The sequence below is a fragment of the Manis javanica genome, chromosome 8 (genome assembly GCF_040802235.1).
Source record: "Manis javanica isolate MJ-LG chromosome 8, MJ_LKY, whole genome shotgun sequence".
Lineage (NCBI taxonomy): Eukaryota > Metazoa > Chordata > Mammalia > Pholidota > Manidae > Manis > Manis javanica.
The window spans coordinates 24,281,982-24,302,264 of record NC_133163.1 but is presented as its reverse complement, the minus strand read 5'-3'; the positions used below and the strand labels follow the sequence as shown (position 1 = coordinate 24,302,264).

At 41.4% G+C, this 20,283-nt stretch overlaps 1 protein-coding gene across 9 annotated transcripts in view; it reads left to right on the top strand.

The window, feature by feature from the left end:
* The first annotated feature begins 6,581 nt into the window (after positions 1-6,581).
* Positions 6,582-20,283, top strand: part of ADCK1 (aarF domain containing kinase 1) — a 209,577-nt gene continuing 195,875 nt past the window's right edge. For 8 of the 9 annotated variants that reach the window (XR_012133740.1, XR_012133738.1, XR_012133739.1 and 5 more), the window contains exons 1-2: positions 6,582-6,689; positions 19,496-19,641. Coding sequence is in view for 5 of the 9 variants with exons in the window: in XM_073242070.1 (XP_073098171.1) it covers positions 19,507-19,641 (135 nt within the window). In the remaining 4 variants the exon portion in view is untranslated. Of the gene's footprint in view, positions 6,690-6,724; positions 7,255-19,495; positions 19,642-20,283 lie in introns of those variants that run through there. The other variant, XM_073242067.1, reaches the window with a different exon arrangement.

Below are 20,283 nucleotides of genomic sequence, written 5' to 3'. Positions count from 1 at the left end.
TCTCTGAAAATGAATGCACACTGCATTCTATTTCCTCCTTTAATTCTGTTAGTATTTGTTTCACATATGTAGGTGATCCTGTGTTGGGTGCATAGATATTTACAATAGTTATATCCTCTTGTTGGACTGACCCTTTTATCATTATGTAATGTCCCTCTTTGACTCTTGTTACTTTCTTTGTTTTGAAGTCTATTTTGTCTGATACAAGTACTGCAACTACTGTTTTTTTCTCACTATTAGTCGCATGAAATATATTTTTCTATCCCTTTACTTTCAGTCTGTGTATGTCTTTGGGTTTGAAGTGAGTCTCTTATAGGCAGCATATAGATGGGTCTTGTTTTTGTATCCATTCAGTTACTCTATGTCTTTTTATTGATGCATTCAGACCATTTACATTTAGGGTGATTATCGATAGGTGTGTACTTATTGCCATTGCAGGCTTTAGATTTGTGGTTACCAAAGGTTCAAGGGTAATTCCCTTACTATCTAACAGTCTAATTTAATTCACTGCATGTACTATTACAAACACAACCTAACAGTTCTTTTTTTCCTCCTCCTTTTTCTTCCTCCTCCATTGTATATTATGAATCATATTCTGTACTCTTTGTCTATTCCTTGGGTGACATCTATTTAGCCTTAGGAATAGTTCCATCTATAGGAGTCCCTCCAAAATGCACTGTAGAGGTGGTTTGTGGGAGGTAAATTCTCTCAGCTTTTTCTTATCTGAAAATTATTTAATCCCTCCTTCAAATTTAAATGATAACCTAGCTGGGTAGAGTATTCTTGGTTGAAGGCCCTTCTGCTTCATTGCAGTAAATATATCATGCCACTCCCTTCTGGCCTGTAAGGTTTCTGTTGAGAAGTCTCATGATAGCCTGATAGGTTTTCCTTTGTATGTGATCTTCTTTTCCCTCTCTAGCTGCTTTTAAAAGTCTGTCTTTATCCTTGATCTTTGCCATTTTAATTACTATATGTCTTGATGTTGTCTTTCTTGGGTCCCTTGTGTTGGGAGATCTGTGCACCTCCATGGCCTGAGAGACTATCTCCCTCCCCAGACTGGGGAAGTTTTCAGCAATTACCTCCTCAATGACACTTTCTATCCCTTTTTCTCTCTCTTCTTCTTCTGGTACCCCTATAATACGAATATTGTTCCATTCAGATTGATCACACAGTTCTCTCAATATTCTTTCATTCTTAGAGATTATTTTTTCTCTTTGTGCTTCAGCTTCTTTGTATTCCTCTTCTCTAATTTCTATTGCATTTACCATCTCTGCTATGTTTTATCTGCTTTTAAATCTCTCCATTGTATGTTTCATTTCAGATATGAAATTTCTTATTGATAGAATCTTTGACTTAAATTTGTTCCTGATTTCTTGAATATTTTTCTGTACCTCCATAAGCATGTTTTTAATTTTTATTTTGAACTGTCTTTCTGGAAGATTGGTGAGTTCAGTTTCATTTGGCCCTTTTTCTGGGGTTTGTGAGATTTTGGTCTGGACCATGTTCTTTTGACATTTCATATTTCTGTGTGGTGCCCACTAGTGCCCAGAAGCTCCAGTCTCTGGAGCTGCTCAGCCCCTGGAGTGAGGTTGGGAGTCATAGGGGAGCAGAGCTGGTGCCTTGGGGGAGGAAACATCTGTTTCCTAATTCCTGCCTGCAGTGCCTGTCTCCAGTGTCAAAGCCAGTGGGCTGAGCACACGGGTGTAAGCCTCTGAGCTTTGCTTCTCTAGCTGTTGTAGGCAGGGCCTCCCTGTGGCTGGCCTGATGCCAGCACACTGACTGCCGGTTTGCGAACTGGTGCTGGCAGGCTAGGAGGAAGGCGCAGCAGGCTGCGTATCACTGTGGGTGGCCTTGGAGCTGAGTAGGCAGCCAGGAGGATGGAGCTCCTGAAGCTCCCCAAAGTTCCCAACCAGCTGGGCAGAGCACCCTCAGACAACCTTGTCCTGCTCTCCCCTGCCCTGCGCAGCAAGCTCCGTGCACACCCCACCCCTTCAGTAGCCCTCTTGCTTCTAGGAAGCCTCTCAGACCACCTGCCTTTCCTCTGACATAGAGCAGCCAGATGTGGATCCCATCCTCCACAAATGGCTGGAATCTCAGTCTCTCAAGCACTCTGCTTGTCCAAGCTCCCCAATGTCCAGAACACCATACAATATAGTTTTCTTCTCACAAAGGAGAGCTCCAGGGCTGGGTGTTCAGCAGTCCCAGGCTTCCACCCACTCCCTGCTCCATTTCTCTTCCTCCTGCCACCACTGGATTAAGACTTTCGTAAGTTACCCTGTTTCCTGAGGTTTGCTCTGTTCAGTGAGGTCTGTGTGCAGTCTGGTGCAGCATTCTTTCTTGTTGCTGTTTTAGGGTTTGTTGTGTTAATTAACTATATTTTCATTCTATTTGTGATTTTGGGAGGAGTTCTCTGTCTCACCTCTCATGCCGCCATCTTGAATCTCTCCTATCAGCTATTTTTTAGAAGGATTTTTTTCCTCTCCCTATGACAGATAAGAAAACTGAAGGGTAAGTCAACTATATCTCCATAAAGCTGGAAAAAGAAGAGAAAACTTTGTGGCCCAGGTATTGTGCCTTTTGTGGGATTCTTCAGACAGTCAGAAAAAGACTAAGAAATTCCTGTTCTCCATGTCCCTCCAATCCCTGGCTTAGAAATTAATTCCATATAACTTACCTTGATTTACTTCTTCCAAGGTATATAAAAAAAATCCCTTTAGCCTTCCATCAATTAAGTCCCGACCAGACTGACCACCTCATGGGGCAGGCCAAGCATGCTTCCATGCCATGTTCATTGATACCTAGAAGTGTGCAGAGCCAGCAGGCCTTGCTCTCTCTCTCCCACCAGATTGTCTGCTCTTCCACTCTAGCACACAAATGTGTATGGCATATAGACTGACCTGCCAATTCTCTGGCAAATGCTAAATTGCCCTCTCGGTAGCTGGACCCTGAAGTTCTGTCCCTGAGTAGAACTCAGGACCCAGATCATTCTCTGCCCAGCGCAAGTCCTAAAATGCGAGCTTTGGCCCTCCACCTTGTTCTTCCTCTGCTGCTGTGGATTTGACCCCCACACATGGTGGTGATCACCTCTGGGATGCCTTGGGGATCCAATTCTGCTTTGTGGTTCACTACAGATCCTAAGGCTTCTCCTTCCTGCACAGAACAGAGTTCCTTTATTATGTTCCCTGAAGTGATCTTTTCTCATTGCCTTAAGAAAGAACTTTGAGCTTTGGTTTCTCTTGGTTTTCCTCTGGTTGGGTGTGTGATGATCTCTCCCAGATGGTCCGCTTCTGGTGGGACAAGAAACACAGCATCCTGCATGAAAACTTCTCTGGGACAGCATTTTAAATACTTGATTTTTCCAACCACAGGCCTTGCTGCTCCAGCAATGCAGGACCCTGGCAGTTTCTGAAATATTTTAGTTGTTCTGTGGTTTTAACATCTTTTATGGCTCTGGTTGCTCAGTCATTTTCTATTTAGCATTTTTGGTCATTCTATCTCAATTTAAAACCTTCAGTGGCTTCCTAGTGCATGTGGACTAAAATCTAAACCACTGAGCTCTCTCAGGACCTGTGTGGCTCAGCTCCTACCTGTCTCTCCTACTTCCTCCCACATCATTCTCTCTGTTTCAGTTACACTGGTTTTCTTCTGTTCTTCAAACATGCCAAGCTCTTTCCTACCCCTGGGCCTTTGCGTTTGCTTTTCCCTTCACTTGGAACATGCTTCTTTATCTTTTCCATGACTGATTTCCTTACCCATCATGTTGCATCTTCCTCAAAGCAGCCTTGTCTGACTATTCTAGTAAGACACCATCTTTGGTCTCTAACTCCTCTTTTTTTTTTCTTTCCACACCTCGTGCTTTTTTCTTTCACAAGGTTTATTACATCATGCAACTATCCTGTTATTTCTTTGCTTGTCTATTGTCTGTCTCCCCTTCTCCCACCCCAGCCAAAAGATAGTGCGCAAGGGAGGGACTTTGCCTGTTTTATGCACCATTACATCTTCAGCACCTAGTACCTGCTGTGTGTCAGGCACTGTTCTAGGCACTGTGGATCTAAATCTATGCTCTCATGGAGCTTATATTCTAGTGGAGGAGACAGATAGAAGCCATCTAAACAAACATGATAAAATTTCAAGCATTTATGCATACTATAATAAATAAAACAGTGTGAGGGGATAGGGTGTGTCTCAGGGAATGTGGAGGGATGGTGTTGGTTAGATAAGGGTAATCAGGGATGGTCTCTCTGGAGAGGAGACAATGGAACAGAGAACAGATTGCTGGGACAGAGCAGACCTTTGAAGTTATAGGGGAACACTAAGTGTAAGCGCTTCAAGGAGGCATCCAGCTTCGCAGCTTGAGGAGCAGAAGGGAAGCTGGTTTGGCTGTAGTGGTGTGAGTAGAGATGAGAGAAGGGTGGGAGATGAGGCTAGAGACAGAGGGAGTGGGAACAGCTGGACAGAGCTGGGTGGGTTGGGTAAAGTTTTGGATTTTCTTTTAAGTGTGATGGGACACATTTGCACAGTAATAGCCAGTTTCCCAAGGACACCTACCATCTCACTTGATCCTCATGAGAACCTCTGAGGTAGGTAGGGGAGATAATTCCTAATATCTTTCATCAAGAAGGTAACCAAATTTTATCAAGAAGGAAACTACAGTTCTGCCAAATTAGAGAATGTGCTTGAAGTCACATAATTCAAACAAGATTCTTTGACTGTAAATCAGTGGTGTTTAACCTTGGCTGTGCATTGAGATCTCTGGGGACTCCACAAAATACTTATATTTGGGTCCACCCCTAGAAAATGGATTTAAGAAGTCCGGGGTGTGGCCTAGGGAGGTTATGTGCCCAAGAACCACTGCTCTCAATCCACCTGACCACTGCATGAACCATCTCTTCAGAGCCTTTCCACTAAGCTGTCCATTAAAATCACTGGGGGAGCTTTCTAAGAATTAAAGAGGCTCAGACCTCAGACTATAGTTAGCATACCATGTTGAACTGGAAGTTAGCTAAATTAAAAAATTTTAAATAATTACATTTTAATTATAAGTTATATACACATTCATTATAAAAAATTCAAATATTACAAAAGAGCATAGAGTGTAAACTGAAAGTACTCTAATCCCATCTCCCCCATTCCCATTTCTCAGGATTAACTGCTACCCTGCTAGTAACAATTTCATAGTTAAATTTAAGGTCCAACTGGAGTAATCACATTAAGTTTTTAATATATTTACTCTTTTGTCTATGGTTTAAAATTTTTCATCTTTCAGTATCTTTATGTCTTTTGCTGTATTCTATTGCATCTTTATGCTTTTTAATATGACTTTTCCTGTGCTTGGGCTGCTCCCCAACACCCTTCTCTTGGGAGCCCTTATTCATCCTTTAATTCCCAGCCTACAGCCAGTTCTTAGTTTTTGGAGCATTCAAAATCTCCTGGGCAAAATGAATGCTCCCTTCTTTGTTTTCCTGTAATTACTTTGCTCCTACTTCTATCCTGACACTTCTCACACCACTTAGAAATTATTCATTTTCTGTCTTAACATCTATACAGCGCAAACTTGAGGTGACAGGGGCTGTATTATGCAACTCTACACTATCTCTGGGCTGCAATTGTCTTCTCCAGTTTGTGGCTTGTCTTTATCCTTCTGGTGAAGAGAGGTTCTTAAATTTAATGTGGCCCAATTTATCAAAGTTTTCTATACAGTTTGTACTTACGGCATTTAATAAACCCTACCCTGAAACCATAGGATGTTTTCCTTTATTTTCTTTCATAAGTTCTGATTTTGCTTTTTCCTTTAAAGTCTTTAATCTACAAGGAATTAGTTTTGTGAATTAGGAGTCTGTTAGATACCCAACAGATAGTTGTTCCAGCTCATATGAATAATCCTTCTCTCCCCATTGATTTATAACCCCAATTCTGTCATTTATCAAGATTCCATATATGCCTGGATCTGTTTCTGGGTTTTCTGGGCTGTTCCATTTTCCCCTCTGCCTATCTCTCTATTAATACCACATGGTCTTGATAGTTAGAGCTTAATAATAAATGTTGATATATGGAAACTTCTCAAAACATGTTAGTCGTCTTCAAGAGTACTTTGACTATGTTTTGCTCTTTATTTTTGCATATAATTTTTAGGTTAGCTTGTGAAAGTCCAGAAAAAATCCTTTTGGAAATTTGGTTGGAATTGGGTAGTGCAAGGGATGTTTGTAGAATGAATGAATGTCTGCTGAATGTCCCCAGATTACATCTCATAAATATTCTAATAAGCAGAGGTCAATGAGCAAATGAGTGGAGGTCAAAGGTAACTTAAGGTTTATAGGCGCATTCTTAACGTCCATCAGTTGTCAGTAAATTTCCTTGTTCTAAAAATCCAAAACTTCCACTGAACACGAATCTATGACCTATTTGTAAAGCCTTTGGAAAACAAGTTTTCAAGAAGATTCTCTGTCCGCAGCCCTGGCAAAAGAGGCCACTTGACAGGTAAAGTGTTTGTAGTCTCTCCGACTCTGCCCCGGAGGATCTTCCACCCGCGTCCTCCTGCTTAGGGAATCAAGAACTACAAGTCCCGGCAGGCCGCGCGGCGCCTCGGCTTAACCGAGCGCGGTCAGGGAGTGGTGGACAGCAAGGTTCCCTTGGAATCCCCGACGTGGAGGCGGTGGGAAGCCGGGCTCTGCGGCTCTGCTTCCCTCGGGGTGAGTAGGGGCAGCCCCTCGGAGGCCCGCGCGGAGCCAAAGGTTGCACAGCACGGGCCGCGCAGGGGAGCCAGTGTGGACAAGCCTGGTGCTCGCCTGTACTGAGGTCCTCGGGAGGAAGCCTCTCCCCCGCCCCCACTGGCCGGTGACCTTGTCACCTGACGCCCGGCGCGCGGCCACGTGGTTCGCCTGACTGGCAGTGCCCGCCCCTTCTGCGGAGACTCGCCCCCTCGTTCTCCAGGGGGGAAGGTGTGGAGTGGCTTCTGCGGGGGCGCAGTCCTGCGCGTAGGTAGAGTTGAGCTGGGGGGACGTTTGGTGGCTCAGCCAGACGTCCTCACCCCACGGTGGCCTCTGGGCCCCGAGTCGCAGGCGGCAGGGGCTGGAGAGTGATCCGGACGTGAGCAGCGCGCGACGCAGATACCCCACCTTCTGCCTGTATCTGCCCAGTGCTCCAGAGCGCTCCTTATCTCCAGTGCCTCGCAGGGCCCTTCCTAAACGTGTGCTGATGACAGCCCGGGTATGGAGAGCAGCCTTTAGAAGACACCTAGTACAGCCCTCTCCCCAGGTTAAGTGTCATTTACTTTATATTAACCAGGAAGTCATTCAGTTCAACAAGTATTTATCGATCCAGCTCCATGATGCTTGCCATTTTGTGGGTACTTAAGAAATATTTGCCAAGTTAAAAGTGAATTAGATTTTATCTGTGTCTTTTCTTATGCAGTGGTTCTCAAAAGTAAGAATCACCCGGAGGGCTTGTTACAAAACACAGAATGCTGGACCCCATTCCCAAAGTTTCTGATTCAGTAGGTCTGGGGACATACTTCTGAATACTACGGTTTTTAGGAAAAAATTCCCATGAACTTAAAGCACTAACTCTTCACACTTGGTTATGGGCCTTTCTGTCCTTGTTTGCCGGTTTAACTTTTGTAGTTAGTAAACACGTGCATATTACTTTGAACACTGTTAATTCCCCCCCAGATTACTTGATATACAGATTTTCATGTGTTTCCCCTGTCTACTCTGGGACCTTGGCATTAGTCAGGGACTCTTTATTTAATTAACATTGATTTGACTACCTTTTGGGCGTCAAACATTACCTTTGGCAGATTGTAAACCTGCTCAGGCCAACTAGGTGGTCCCTGGCATAGACTCAGCATCTCTCCAGTCTCGAGACATGACGGTATCATCACTTTGTTTGCTTTTTATCCACATCAGTAACCAGCTTACCTCGAAAACCTAATCTCTCTATCTCCGAGGGTATTGTTGGGTCTTTTCCAGTCTTGGGAGCAGACCAGAAGAAATAATGCTTATTTACCTAATAGTTTCTCTAGGAAATGGCAGGAAGCTGTGGTCACTTCCTAGGATTAATGAAATCAGAACTTCGAGTACCTTTCCTCTGTGCCTATTTTCACCTATATACCAAGCAGGGGGAGGTGATTCCAGGCTTCTTGTCCCAGAATGTGGCATGGACATTGGGCTGCAGGTGGATAGTAAGTGAAAAGGCCTAGCTGCTTCCTGGCCCAGGAACAGTAAGGGTTTAGAGCCCCATTTAGTTCTGTCCAGGGAATGGACCTGTCATGTGACCACCAACTTCCGTTTTGTAGAACTGCCATACTGTCCTGTTGTCTTGTTTCATGACCTGCTGGGGTGTTCCTGTGGTCTAGTGAGATGGATTTCATTCTTGTAGATTTGACAGTAACAGTACTCTTAAATGTTTCATAGATTGTAATTGGTTGTTTCAATGAGGTGCTTTACTTGATATTGTGACAAGTAGTGGATTTCCAGAGCTCCAAGCAGTGTCTTCCACATGCCTGGCATTGTTGGGGGCTGGTAGAGGGTCAGAAATCATAGTCCAAGCCCAGAATGACTGATGCGGTTACTACTGATGCGAATCATGTGAACAGCGGTAAGAACTTGTGAATGGAGATTCTGGGAATACCTGTCAAGGAGGTCATGTACTCTATAAAGAGAAGGGCCCAAGCTCCTACTCTGCCCTTTACTAGCTGAGCCACCTGGAGCAAAGCAGCCACCCTTTCTGCTCCTTGGTTTCCTTTTTTCTGTCTGGGGATGGTAATAATATTTGCCCATCTCACTGGGTTGTGTGAAATATCTAATGAGATAATGAGCGCAAAGGGCTTTGCAGAGGTTAGTTGTTGCTAATATTTTTATCTAATGATTAGGTTTTAGGGTCTTGGTGACCTCAGGCCTTCCCCTACCTCCCTGAAAGTGTGTGCTCTTATGAGAGAGAACTCAGGGGAAAGTCATAAAGTCAAACAGAACAGGACAGGTGATGTATTAGGAAAGGGTTTAATAATGAAAGGTGTTTTTCAACCACAGTCATATTTCACGGCTGACAGGATCTTTTAAGCTACCCAGAGGGAAGCAACTCATTTGCATGTTAAAGACTCATTGACACCTTATGGAAAACTTCAGCTCTGGTCTATTTAGACACAATTTGGCTCCAATATCATCTATTTTATGTTTTTCAATTTCCACCTGTTTTATTACTGAGGACATTTGCATTAAAATTGTGTCTTGGGAGTTGCATCTGCTTTGCTGACACTTCCCCATCCAGAGACCTCTCAAGGCTGCTGGTGGCCTCAGTGCCTCCAGGGGCAGTCCTGGGAGGAGGGTGCACCAGAGGTTGGGGTTTAGAGGAGGCAAGGGCTGGGAAGTGGTGCTGGAGGTGACTAGGAGAGGCTGGCTCTCAAGTCGTCAGCCCTGGGTGTGTGAGTCTATCTGGGGACCTGTGTTGTTAGTGGCTCTGCATGGCCTTCATGGGATATAGTTTATCGATTCATTGATTCATTCATTCGGGAAATACTTTTGGAGCACCTACTATGTGCTAAGCCATGGCTTGGAAAACTATAGCTTGAGGTCCACACCCATTACATGTTGTCTGTGGTTGCTTTTTGTCTTGCACCACAATGAGGAGTTGAGTAGTTGTAACAGAGACAGTGTAACCTGCAAAGCCAAAAATATTTAGTATATGGCCTTCTCCAGAAATAGTTTGCTCACCCCTGTTCTAGGCAGGAGAGAAAGGGGAAGGTGGAAAGGCCTGAGACCCTGTGGGGCATTGGGGAGTCAGATTACATAGGGCCTTGGAGACCATGGGCTCTTCCTCTAAGTGAGGTGGGAGCCATTGGAGAGTGGAGAGCAGAGCAATGCTCAGTGGACTTAGGTTTCAGAATAGACTGGGGAACATGTACTCAGTCATTTGTTCAATCATTTATTTATCAGCAGACTTATTAATTAATTAAAAAATGCTGCCTTTTGCATTTAGTGAAACAGGCAGATGGAACCAGATCATTAGAGATAAAAGCAGTGCATAATAAGACCAGAGAGGAAGGAGTAACAGATTCAGAGAGATTGACTCATAGAAGGCTTCATAAAGGAATAGAAGGGGGTTGAGGGTGGAGGGATATTTTGGGAATTGAAGCTGGAAAGGTAGATTGAAAATGGTGTGGGCCTTGACCTCCTTGACATTTTGGATGGTGGTGGGGATATAGGAGTTATCTGAATGCAGTGTGGGTTAGGATGAGGGTAAGTCCAAAGTGAAGGTTGGTGGGACGGTCAGTTTGGAAGGGGGGATGATTGAGTGGTTCAGGCAAGATGTGATGGCTTTCCTCCCCACCTTTATTAATTGTACAAGGTTGTATCAAATGCTGATCCCTGATGTGTTTGGAGTTCTTCCACCCAAGCTCTTCAGCTTTTCAGAGAAGAAGAAATAAAATTCAAAATAACATTAAGGGAAAGTCTCATGCTGAACATGTTGGGCATGATGTTAAAGTAGTGTCTCTGTTGATTTTCATGATGACCTGTGAGATAGGTACTAACATTAATGCCCTTTGTAGATGATTGCATGGAGGCTCCAAGTGGTTGTGACTTGCTCCAGGTCACACAGCTGGTGAGCAGTGGAGCTGGTATTCTTCTCTGCTCCAGAGTTCCTGGCTACAGATGCTCCATACCACCTTCTTAATGTGGGCTTCTCTGTAGACCCCACAAGGAAGGTCCCTGGACCACCCCTCATCTCATGGACCTTGTCATGCTGATGATCTTGAAAAAGGAAAGTGTGAAAGGAGCTGAGGCTTCTCAGCCTAATTTAAGGCCTGCTTCTGGGTCCAGTTGGGCACCTGTATCTTGGCAGAGACAAGGTAGAGGGTGATCTAAGCATGCTGTCCCTTTTGATAGAAAATACTACAGGCGACAGTGTAGAGAACAAGGTGAAAAGGGAGGGTTAGGCGGGGGCTTGCAGGGTGTTAGAAGCAATGTGCAGCAGTCCTCTGGAAGCTGACAGGCAGGGGAGTAGATAAGATCCTTAACCAAAGCATGGCATTGGTGAGGAAATAACAGTGACAATAATAATAATGATGATAGGGTGAGGAGAGGACCATAACAGTAACAGTGTGGTCATAGTAGTTGCCCCTGTGTTCTTACTGTGTATGTGGGTGCCTTGCTTAACATTTTGCATGCTTTGCTTGTTCCTTACCACCAGATCAAGTAGGCACTGCTGTTAGGATCCCTGTTTTATAGACAAGGTCACGGGATTCAGAGGGAGTTAGCCATTTGTCCTGCTTACCCTGTGGTAAGTGACTGTATCAGCACTTCAACCCCGGCCTGGCAGGCATGCCCTCAGCATGCTTAACTTGAGTAAACCCTTGGCTTACTAAAGTGTTGCAGAATGAGCAGTTTTCATAAATAAAGAGAATATAAAGAAAATAAAGAGTATGCGACAAAGCAAGGTTGTAATTTACAAACATTTTTTGTGCAGGGTTAGGAACCAATCCCAGGAGTTGGGCCAGAACATTTGTGTTTAGGAAAAAAATGAGTTTCTTAAATTATTTTTTAAAAGTTAATTGTTTGCAGTCATACTGGTGGGTTGAATGCAGTCACCTGGGGTTGGGAGTAGGTAGGATCAACTTGGAAGCCTTGGTTTTTGGGCATGGTTTCACTGATGGATTTGACCGCATGAAGCCTCTCTGTATTAAAAAGAAGATACTTAGAAGAGTAGTTCTCAAACTTTAGTTTGCATATGTAGTACTATTATGTTATTAGAATATAGATTCCTGAGTTTGATCCCTGGAGTTTGTGATTCAGTGCAGCAGGGGGTGGACCTCAGAAATCTGCATTTTTGTGGGTTAAAAAATATTTTTATTGATACTAAATTTTTCTATTAGTATAATTGACATGTAACATTATATTGGTTTTGGGTGTACAGCATAATGATTCAATATTTGTGTACATTGAGAAGGGATCACCATAATACATCTATTTTAACATCCTTGAACACACAGTTACAAATGTATTTTTTTCTTATGATGAGAACTTTTAGGATTTTCTCAGCAACTTTCAAATATGCAATGCAGTGTTACTAACTATAGTCACCATGCTGTACATTACGTCCTCATGACTTGCATATGTTATAATTGGAAATTTGTACTTTTTGATCCTCTTTACCCATTTTGCCAACCTTCCACCCACTGTCTCTGGCAATCACCAGATCTGTTCTCTGTGTATATGAGTTTGTCTTTTTTTTAGGTTCCACATGTAAGTGAGATCATACAGTACTTGTCTTTCTCTGTATGAGTTATTTCAGTTAGCAAAATGCCCTTCAGGTCCACCCATGTTGTCAAAAATGGCAAGATATCATTATTTTTTATGACTGAATAGTATTCCAGTGTGTGTGTGTGTGTGTAGCACATTTTCTTTATTCATTCGTCCATCAATAGACATTTAGATTGTTTCTATGTCATGCTGTTGTAATGGTGCAATGAATATAGGGGTGTATGCATCATTTGGAGTTAGTGTTTTTGTTTTCTTTGGCTAAATACCCAGAAGAGGAATTGCTGGATCATATGATAGTTCTATTTTTAACTTTTTGAGAAACTTCCATATTGTTTTGCATAGAGACTGCACGAATTTACATTCCCCCCAACAGTGCACAAGGGTCCCCTTTTCTTCACCCTTGCCAACACGTTATTTCTTGTCTTTTTATAATAGACATTCTGACAGGTATGAGGTGATATCTTGTGGTTTTGATTTACATTTCCCTGATGATTAGTGATGTTGAGCATCTTTTCATGTACCTATTGGCCATTTATTTGTATGTCTACTTTGGAGAGATGTTCAAATTGTCCGTTCTTTAATTGGATTGTTTGTCTTTTTACAGCTAAGCTGTATGAGTTCTTTGTACATTTTGGATATTAACCCCTTATCAGATAATATGATCTGCAAATATTTTTTTCCCATTCAGTAAGTTGCCTTTTCATTTTTGTCAGTGGTTTCGTTTGCCATGCAGAAGCTTTTTAGTTTGATGTAGTGCCACTTATTTATTTTTGCTTTTGGTGTCAGATTAAAAAAAATTATTGCCAAGATTGATGTCAAGGAGCTTACTGCCTATGTTTTCTTCTAAGAATTTTATGGTTTGAGGTCATATGTTCAAGTCTTTAATCCATTTTGAGTTAATATTTGTGTATAGTGTAAGATAGTGGTCCAGTTTAATTCTTTTGCATGTGATTGTCCAGTTTGCCCTACACCATTTGTTGAAGAGACTGTGCTTTCCTCATTGTGTATTCTTAGCTCCTTTGTTGTAAATTAATTGGTCATGGGGTGTGTGGGTTTATTTCTGGGTTCTGTTTTTTGTTCCATTGATTCATGTGTCTGTTTTTATGCCAATACCATACCATTTTGATTACTGTAACTTTGTAATGTAATTTGAAAGCAGGGAGCATGATTTCTCCAGCTTTGTTCTTCCTTTTCAAGATTGTTTTGGCTGTTCGAGATCTTTTGTGGTTGCTTACAAATTTTTGGGTTATTCAGATTTGTTCAATTTCTATGAAAAATGCCATTGGAACTTTGGTAGGGATTCCATTGAATCTGTTCATTGCTTTGGGGTAGTATGGACATTTTAATAGTACTAATTTTTCCAGTCCATGAGCATGGAATATCTTTCCACTTACTTGTGTCATTTTCAGTTTCTTCCATCAGTGTCTTACAGTTTTTAGTGTACTGGTCTTTCATCTCCTTTGTTAAATTTATTCCTAGGTATTTTATTCTTTTTGATGCAATTGTAAATGGAATTGTTTTCTTAATTTCTCTTTCTGATTATTGGTTGTTAGGGCATAGAAACAACAGATTTTTGTACCCTGCTACTTTGTTGAATTCATTTATTAGTTCTAACAGTTGTTTTGCTAGCGTCTTTAGGGTTTTCTATATATAATAACATGTCATCTGCAAACAGTGCTAATTTTAATTCTTCCTTTCCAATTTGTATGCCTTTTATCTCTTTTTCTTGCTTAATTGCTCTGGCTAGGACTTCTAATACTATGTTGAATAAAAGTGGGGAGAATGGGGTTCTGTGTGTAGTTCCTGAGTATAGAGGAAAAGTTATCAGATTTTCACTGTTCAATATGAAGCTAGCTGTGGGTTTGTCATATATGGCCTATATTATGTTGAGGTATATTCCCTCTATACCTACTTTGCTGAGAGTTTTTATCATAAATGGATATTGAACTTTGTCAAGTGCTTTTTCTGCATTTAACTGATCATATGATTTTTTATCCTTCATTTTGTTAATGTGATGAAGAAATCTGCAGTTTCAAAAGACACCCAGGCTGATTTTGCAGGTGTTCCTCTGACCATACTTTAGAAATACTGGGTTAGGAAAACAACAGAATTATAAAAAGTTCTGAGTCAGAAAGAGTCAAACAAGGACAGAGAAAGAAACAGAATAGGTAGGTAAAATAGACAGCATAGATGGGAGACAGTAAAATTAAATTCATGTGTATAAGTTATTATATTAAATACAAACAGGAAAGATCAACTACATGCTGTTCTGAGAAACTATACAAAATGTAAGTTAAAAGAATGGAAAAAGATGTACCTGTGAGTACTTACAAAAAACAAAAACAAAAACTGTGGCTGTATTATGAGGCAAGAGTCAAAATCAACTTTAAAGAAAATGAAGACAAGGCTGTTTGTAGTAGTAGATTCCATTCAAAGGGGTGACAGAGAGGCATAGAACGGGGAGGGGATGGTCACAGACAGAGTCCAGAGCAGAAACAAATGGTGATGGCCCAGGTCTTCCCATTGTGTCTGTGCAGGGTTTGCATCTACAGGTGGCAGTTGTCCTGGTCGGGACTTCTTCACTGGCAGCTGCAGCTGTGGTCAAGGATTTTAGTCTGTTACAGAATTCCCACAAATTGAAGGGGAGGCAGGCCATTGGGTGCAGTGATGCCAAAGAGTTCACCGGGTGAACTGAGCAGGTACAGGTTTGGTGGGGAAAGGTATCAGGGAAGCCAGGAGCCCACTTGATTCACTGACCTGGAGTGTGGATTTGGTTAAACAGATCAGCAGGTAGACACTGACTCCCAAACTGCAAAGCACCCTGTGGGACTGTGAGTGGGTAAAGTACCAAAGTCATCGTGTTCACTCTCAAGGAGCTCACAGTTTAGACGAGGGGCAGTCTATTCTAACTGAAATAAATATACTGAAAATCAGCCAGATACAGAGAGCTTACCTGGCTGATTCTGACTAGCTGCCATTTTGGCTATGGTTTTAACCACTTCTACCCTAAGCACAGAGAGCTCATGACAACTGTGTGTACATGTTGATATAATAGTTACACATAATGATGGTTAATCTATATAAAAATAGCATCCTTTATCACATATTCACTATCCTTTCTCTTACCCTCTTTGATTTTCTTCTTAGCACTTAACACTAGCTGCTGTTCTAATATATTACATGTCTGTTTGCTAATGATCTGTCATCTCATCTAGAGCGTAAGCACCACATGGGCAAGAATTTTGTCTGTTTTGTTCACTCTCCTTCCAGTGCCTAGAACAATGCCTGGCACTCCTGAAGGAATAATGACCTTGAGAGTTGTCTTGTGCCAGGTACTATACTAAGAATTTTATATCTCTATCAGATTTCATTTTATCAGCAACTTCAGAGGTAGGTAACATCCCATTTTACAAATGGGGAAATGGATATTAAGAAAATGAGTTTAAGAAAATGAGTTTTAGAAGGAGGGACATAATAAAGATTAGAGCAGAAATAAATAAAATTGAGAAGAATAAAACAATAGAAAAAATCAATGAAACAACTGCCACCTGCAGATGCAAACCCCTGCAGACACAACAAGAAGACCTGGGCCATCACCATTTGTTTCTGCTCTGGACTCAGTCTGTGACCATCCCCTCCTGACTCTATGCCTTTCTGTTCACCCCTTTGAATGGAATCTACTACAAACAGCCTTGTCTTCATTTTCTTTAAAGTTGATTTTGACTCATGCCTCATAATACAGCCACAGTTATTTATTCTTTTTTGTAAGTACCTACAGGTACATCTTTTTCCATTCTTTTAACTTACATTTTGTATAGTTTCTCAGAACAGCATGTAGTTGATCTTTTCTGTTTATATTTAATATAACTTGTATATGTGAAGTTAATTTTACTGTCTTCCATCTATACTTTCTATTTTTCCTACCTATTCTGTTTCTTTTTCTGTCCTTGTTTGACTCTTTCTGACTCAGAACTTTTTATAATTCTGTTGTTTTTCCCTTTGCATTATCTTTTTCCTAATCCAGTATTTCTTCTTTGAGAAAATAAACAAAATAGGTAAACTTAAGCCAGACTTATCAAGAAAAAAAGAGTCTCCACACATAAACAGAATCAGAAATGAGAAAGGAAAAAAGACTACAGACACCACAGAAATACAAAGAATTATTAGAGAATACTATGAAAAATTATATGCCCACAAACTGCATAACCTAGAAGAAATGGACAACTTTCTAGAAAAATCCAACTTTCCGAGGCTGGCCCAGAAAGAAACAGAAAATCTGAACAGACCAATTACCAGCAACAAAAATGAATTGGTAATCAAAAAACTACCTAAGAACAAAACACCTGCACCAGAAGGCTTCATTGCTGAATTTTATCAAACTTTTAGTGAAGACCTAATACCCATCCTCCTTAAAATTTTCCAAAGAGTAGAAGAAGAGGGAATGCTTCCAAACTCATTCTATGAGGTCAGCATCACTCTAATACCAAAACCAGGCAAAGATACCACAAAAAAAGAAAATTACAGACCAATATCCCTGATGACCATAGATGCAAAAATGCTCAACAAATATTAGCAAACCAAATTCAAAACTACATCAAAAAGGTCATCCATCATGATCAAGTAGGATTTATTCCAGGGATGCAAGGATGGTACAACATTCGAAAATCCATCAACATCATCCACCACATCAACAAAAAGAAGGACAAAAACCACATGATCATCTCCATAGATGCTGAAAAAGCATTTGACAAAATTCAACATCCATTCATGATAAAAACCCTCAACAAAATGGGTATAGAGGGCAAGTATCTCAACATAATAAAGGCCATATATGACAAACCCACAGCCAACATCATACCTAACAACGAGAAGCTGAAAGCTTTTCCTTTAAGATCAGGAACAAGACAAAGATGCCCACTCTCCCCACTTCTATTCAACGTAGTACTGGAGGTCCTAGCCACGGCAATCAGACAACACAAAGAAATAAAAGGCATCCAGATTGCAAGGAAGAAGTTAAACTGTCCCTGTTTGCAGATGACATGATATTGTACATAAAAAACCTTAAAGAATCTACTCCAAAAGTACTAGCTAATATCTGAATTCAGCAAAGTTATGGGATACAAAAGTAATACACAGAAATTTGTTGCATTACTATACATTAACAATGAACTAGCAGAGAGAGAAGTCAGGAAAAAATTTCGTTCACACTTGCATCAAAAAGAATAAAATACCTAGGAATAAACCTAACCAAGGAAGTGAAAGACTGTCTATACTCTGAAAACTACAAGACACTCATGAGAGAAATTAAAGAAGACACCAATAAATAGAAACACATCCCATGCTCATGGATAGGAAGATTAATATTGTCAAAATGGCCATCCTGCCTAAAGCAATCTACAGATTCAATGCAATTCCTATAAAAATACCAACAGCATTCTTCAACAAGCTAGAGAAAATCGTTCTAAAATTCATATGGAACCACAAAAGACCCCGAATAGTCAAAGCAATCCTGAGAAGCAAGAATAAAGCTGGGGAAATTATGTTCCCTGACTTCAAGCTCTACTACGAAGCCACAGTAATCAAGACAATTTGGTACTGGTACAAGAACAAAACTATAGACCAATGGATGAGACTAGAGAGCCTAGATAGAAACTCAAGCATATATGGTCAATTAATATATGATAAAAGTATCCATGGACACACAGTGGGGAAATGACAGCCTCTTCAACAACTGGTGTTGGCAAAACTGGACAGCTACATGTAAGAGAATGAAACTGGATTATTGTTTAACCCCATACACAAAAGTAAACTTGAAATGGATCAAAGACCTGAATGTAAGTCATGAAACCATAAAACTCTTAGAAGACAACATAGGCAAAAATTTCCTGAATATAAGCATGAGCAACTTCTTCCTGAACGCATCTCCTCGAGCAAGGGAAACAAAAGCAAAAATTAACACTTGGGACTACATCAAACTAAAAAGTTTCTGTATGGCAAAGGACAGTATCAACAGAACAAAAAGTCATCCTACAGTATGGGAGAATATATTTGTAAATGACATATCCGACAAGGGGTTAACATCCAAAATATATGAAGAACTCACACACCTCAACCCAAAAAGCAAATAACCCGATTAACAAATGGGCAGAGGATATGAAGAGACAATTCTCCAAAGAAGAAATTCAGATGGCCAACAGACACATGAAAAGATGCTCCACATCACTAATCATCCGGAAAATGCAAATCAAAACCACAATGAGATATCACCTCACACCAGTAAGGATGGCCAGCATCGAAAAGACTGAAAACAGCAAATGCTGATGAGGATGTGGAGAAAGGGGAACCCTCCTACACTGCTGGTGGGAATGTAAGCTAGTTCAATCATTGTGGAAAGCAATTTGGAGGTTCCAAAAAAAAACTAAAAATAGAAATACCATTTGACCCGGGAATCCCACTCCTTGGAATTTACCCAAAGAATACAACTTCTCAGATTCAAAAAGACATGTGCACACCAATGTTTATTACAGCACTATTTACAATATCCAAGATAGGGAAACAACCTAAGTGTCCATCAGTAGATGAATAGATAAAGAAGATGTGGTACATACACATGATGGAATACTATTCAGCCATAAGAAAGAAACAAATCCTACCATTTGCAACAACATGGTTGGAGCTAGAGGATACTATGCTCAGTGAAATAAGCCAGGTGGAGAAAGACAAGTGCCAAATGATTTCCCTTATTTGTGGAGTATAACAACGAAGCAAAACTGAAGGAACAAAACAGCAGCAGGCTCACCAACTCCAAGAAGGGACTAGTGGTTACCACAGGGGAGGGGTATGGGAGGGCGGGTCAGGAGGGAGGGAGATGAGAATTTAGGGGTATTATGTTTAGTACACATAGTGTGGGGGGGTTACAGGGAAAAACAGTGTAGCACAGAGAAGGCAAACAGTGAATCTGGCATTTTACTACACTGATGGACAGTGACTGCATTGGGGTATGAGTGGGGACTTGATAATGTGGGTAAATGTAGTAACCACATGTTTTTTCATTTGAAACCTTCATAAAAGTGTATATCAATAATACCTTAATAAAAATTAAAAAAAAGTACAATATGTATAAAAAAATGAGTTTAAGAAAATGACCTGGGGTCATACAATCTAAGTGGCAGAGCCTGGATTTGAATCTTTGTCTAACTAGGAAGCTGAACTCTTCCTCTTTCTCGTCTTTCCTTCTGCAGGGTCTGAGGACATGGCCAGAAGGGCTCTCAAGCTTGCTTCATGGACCAGCATGGCTCTTGCTGCCTCTGGCCTCTACCTCTACAGTAACAAGTACTTCGACCCTAATGACTTTGGTGCTGTCCGGGTGGGCAGGGCAGTTGCTACGGTAGGTTTTTCTTATTTGGGGAGTAGCAGAGGACCTGCAGTATTACTTGCAGGTGTTCATACTTGTAACAGGTAGACATGCTGGTCACACATTTGTGGAGATGCACCTGCACCTGTGCATGTTTAGACCTCCCTCTCTGCAGTTGCTTGGGCATGGTGTGCACCCTCATGCACCTGTAGTCCCATGTGCACATACTCAGCCATCCTGAAGTTAAACAGAATGGAATCGCACAGGGCCCCTGTTCCCAAGCCTTTACATGTAAGGTTTTGTATCTGATTGTAATGACAGACTCAGGGGTGGCACTGCTCAGCAAATGCACATGGAAAGAAGACTTTGCAGCTTTGATTAAATTCTGCCAGAAAACTTGACTTCTCTCTAATGAGTTGGTGTGAATGGTGCCTGATGCAGGGTTCATATTTAGAGCCTCTAGACCTCAGAGAACTTTGGCGATCCCCTCCAGTCCCCAAGCTAACAGAATCTGAATAGAATATTTGACAGAGGTTTTTTCCATTGGCTCAGGAATGTCGTAGCAGTGTGATCATGTTCTCTTAACTCTGCAGAAAGCGACTGTCCCAGATGTGCCTCTGTCGTTGCCCCAGTGGTGGTAGGTTGCTACGTGCTTCATGCGCTCTCTCCTCCTCT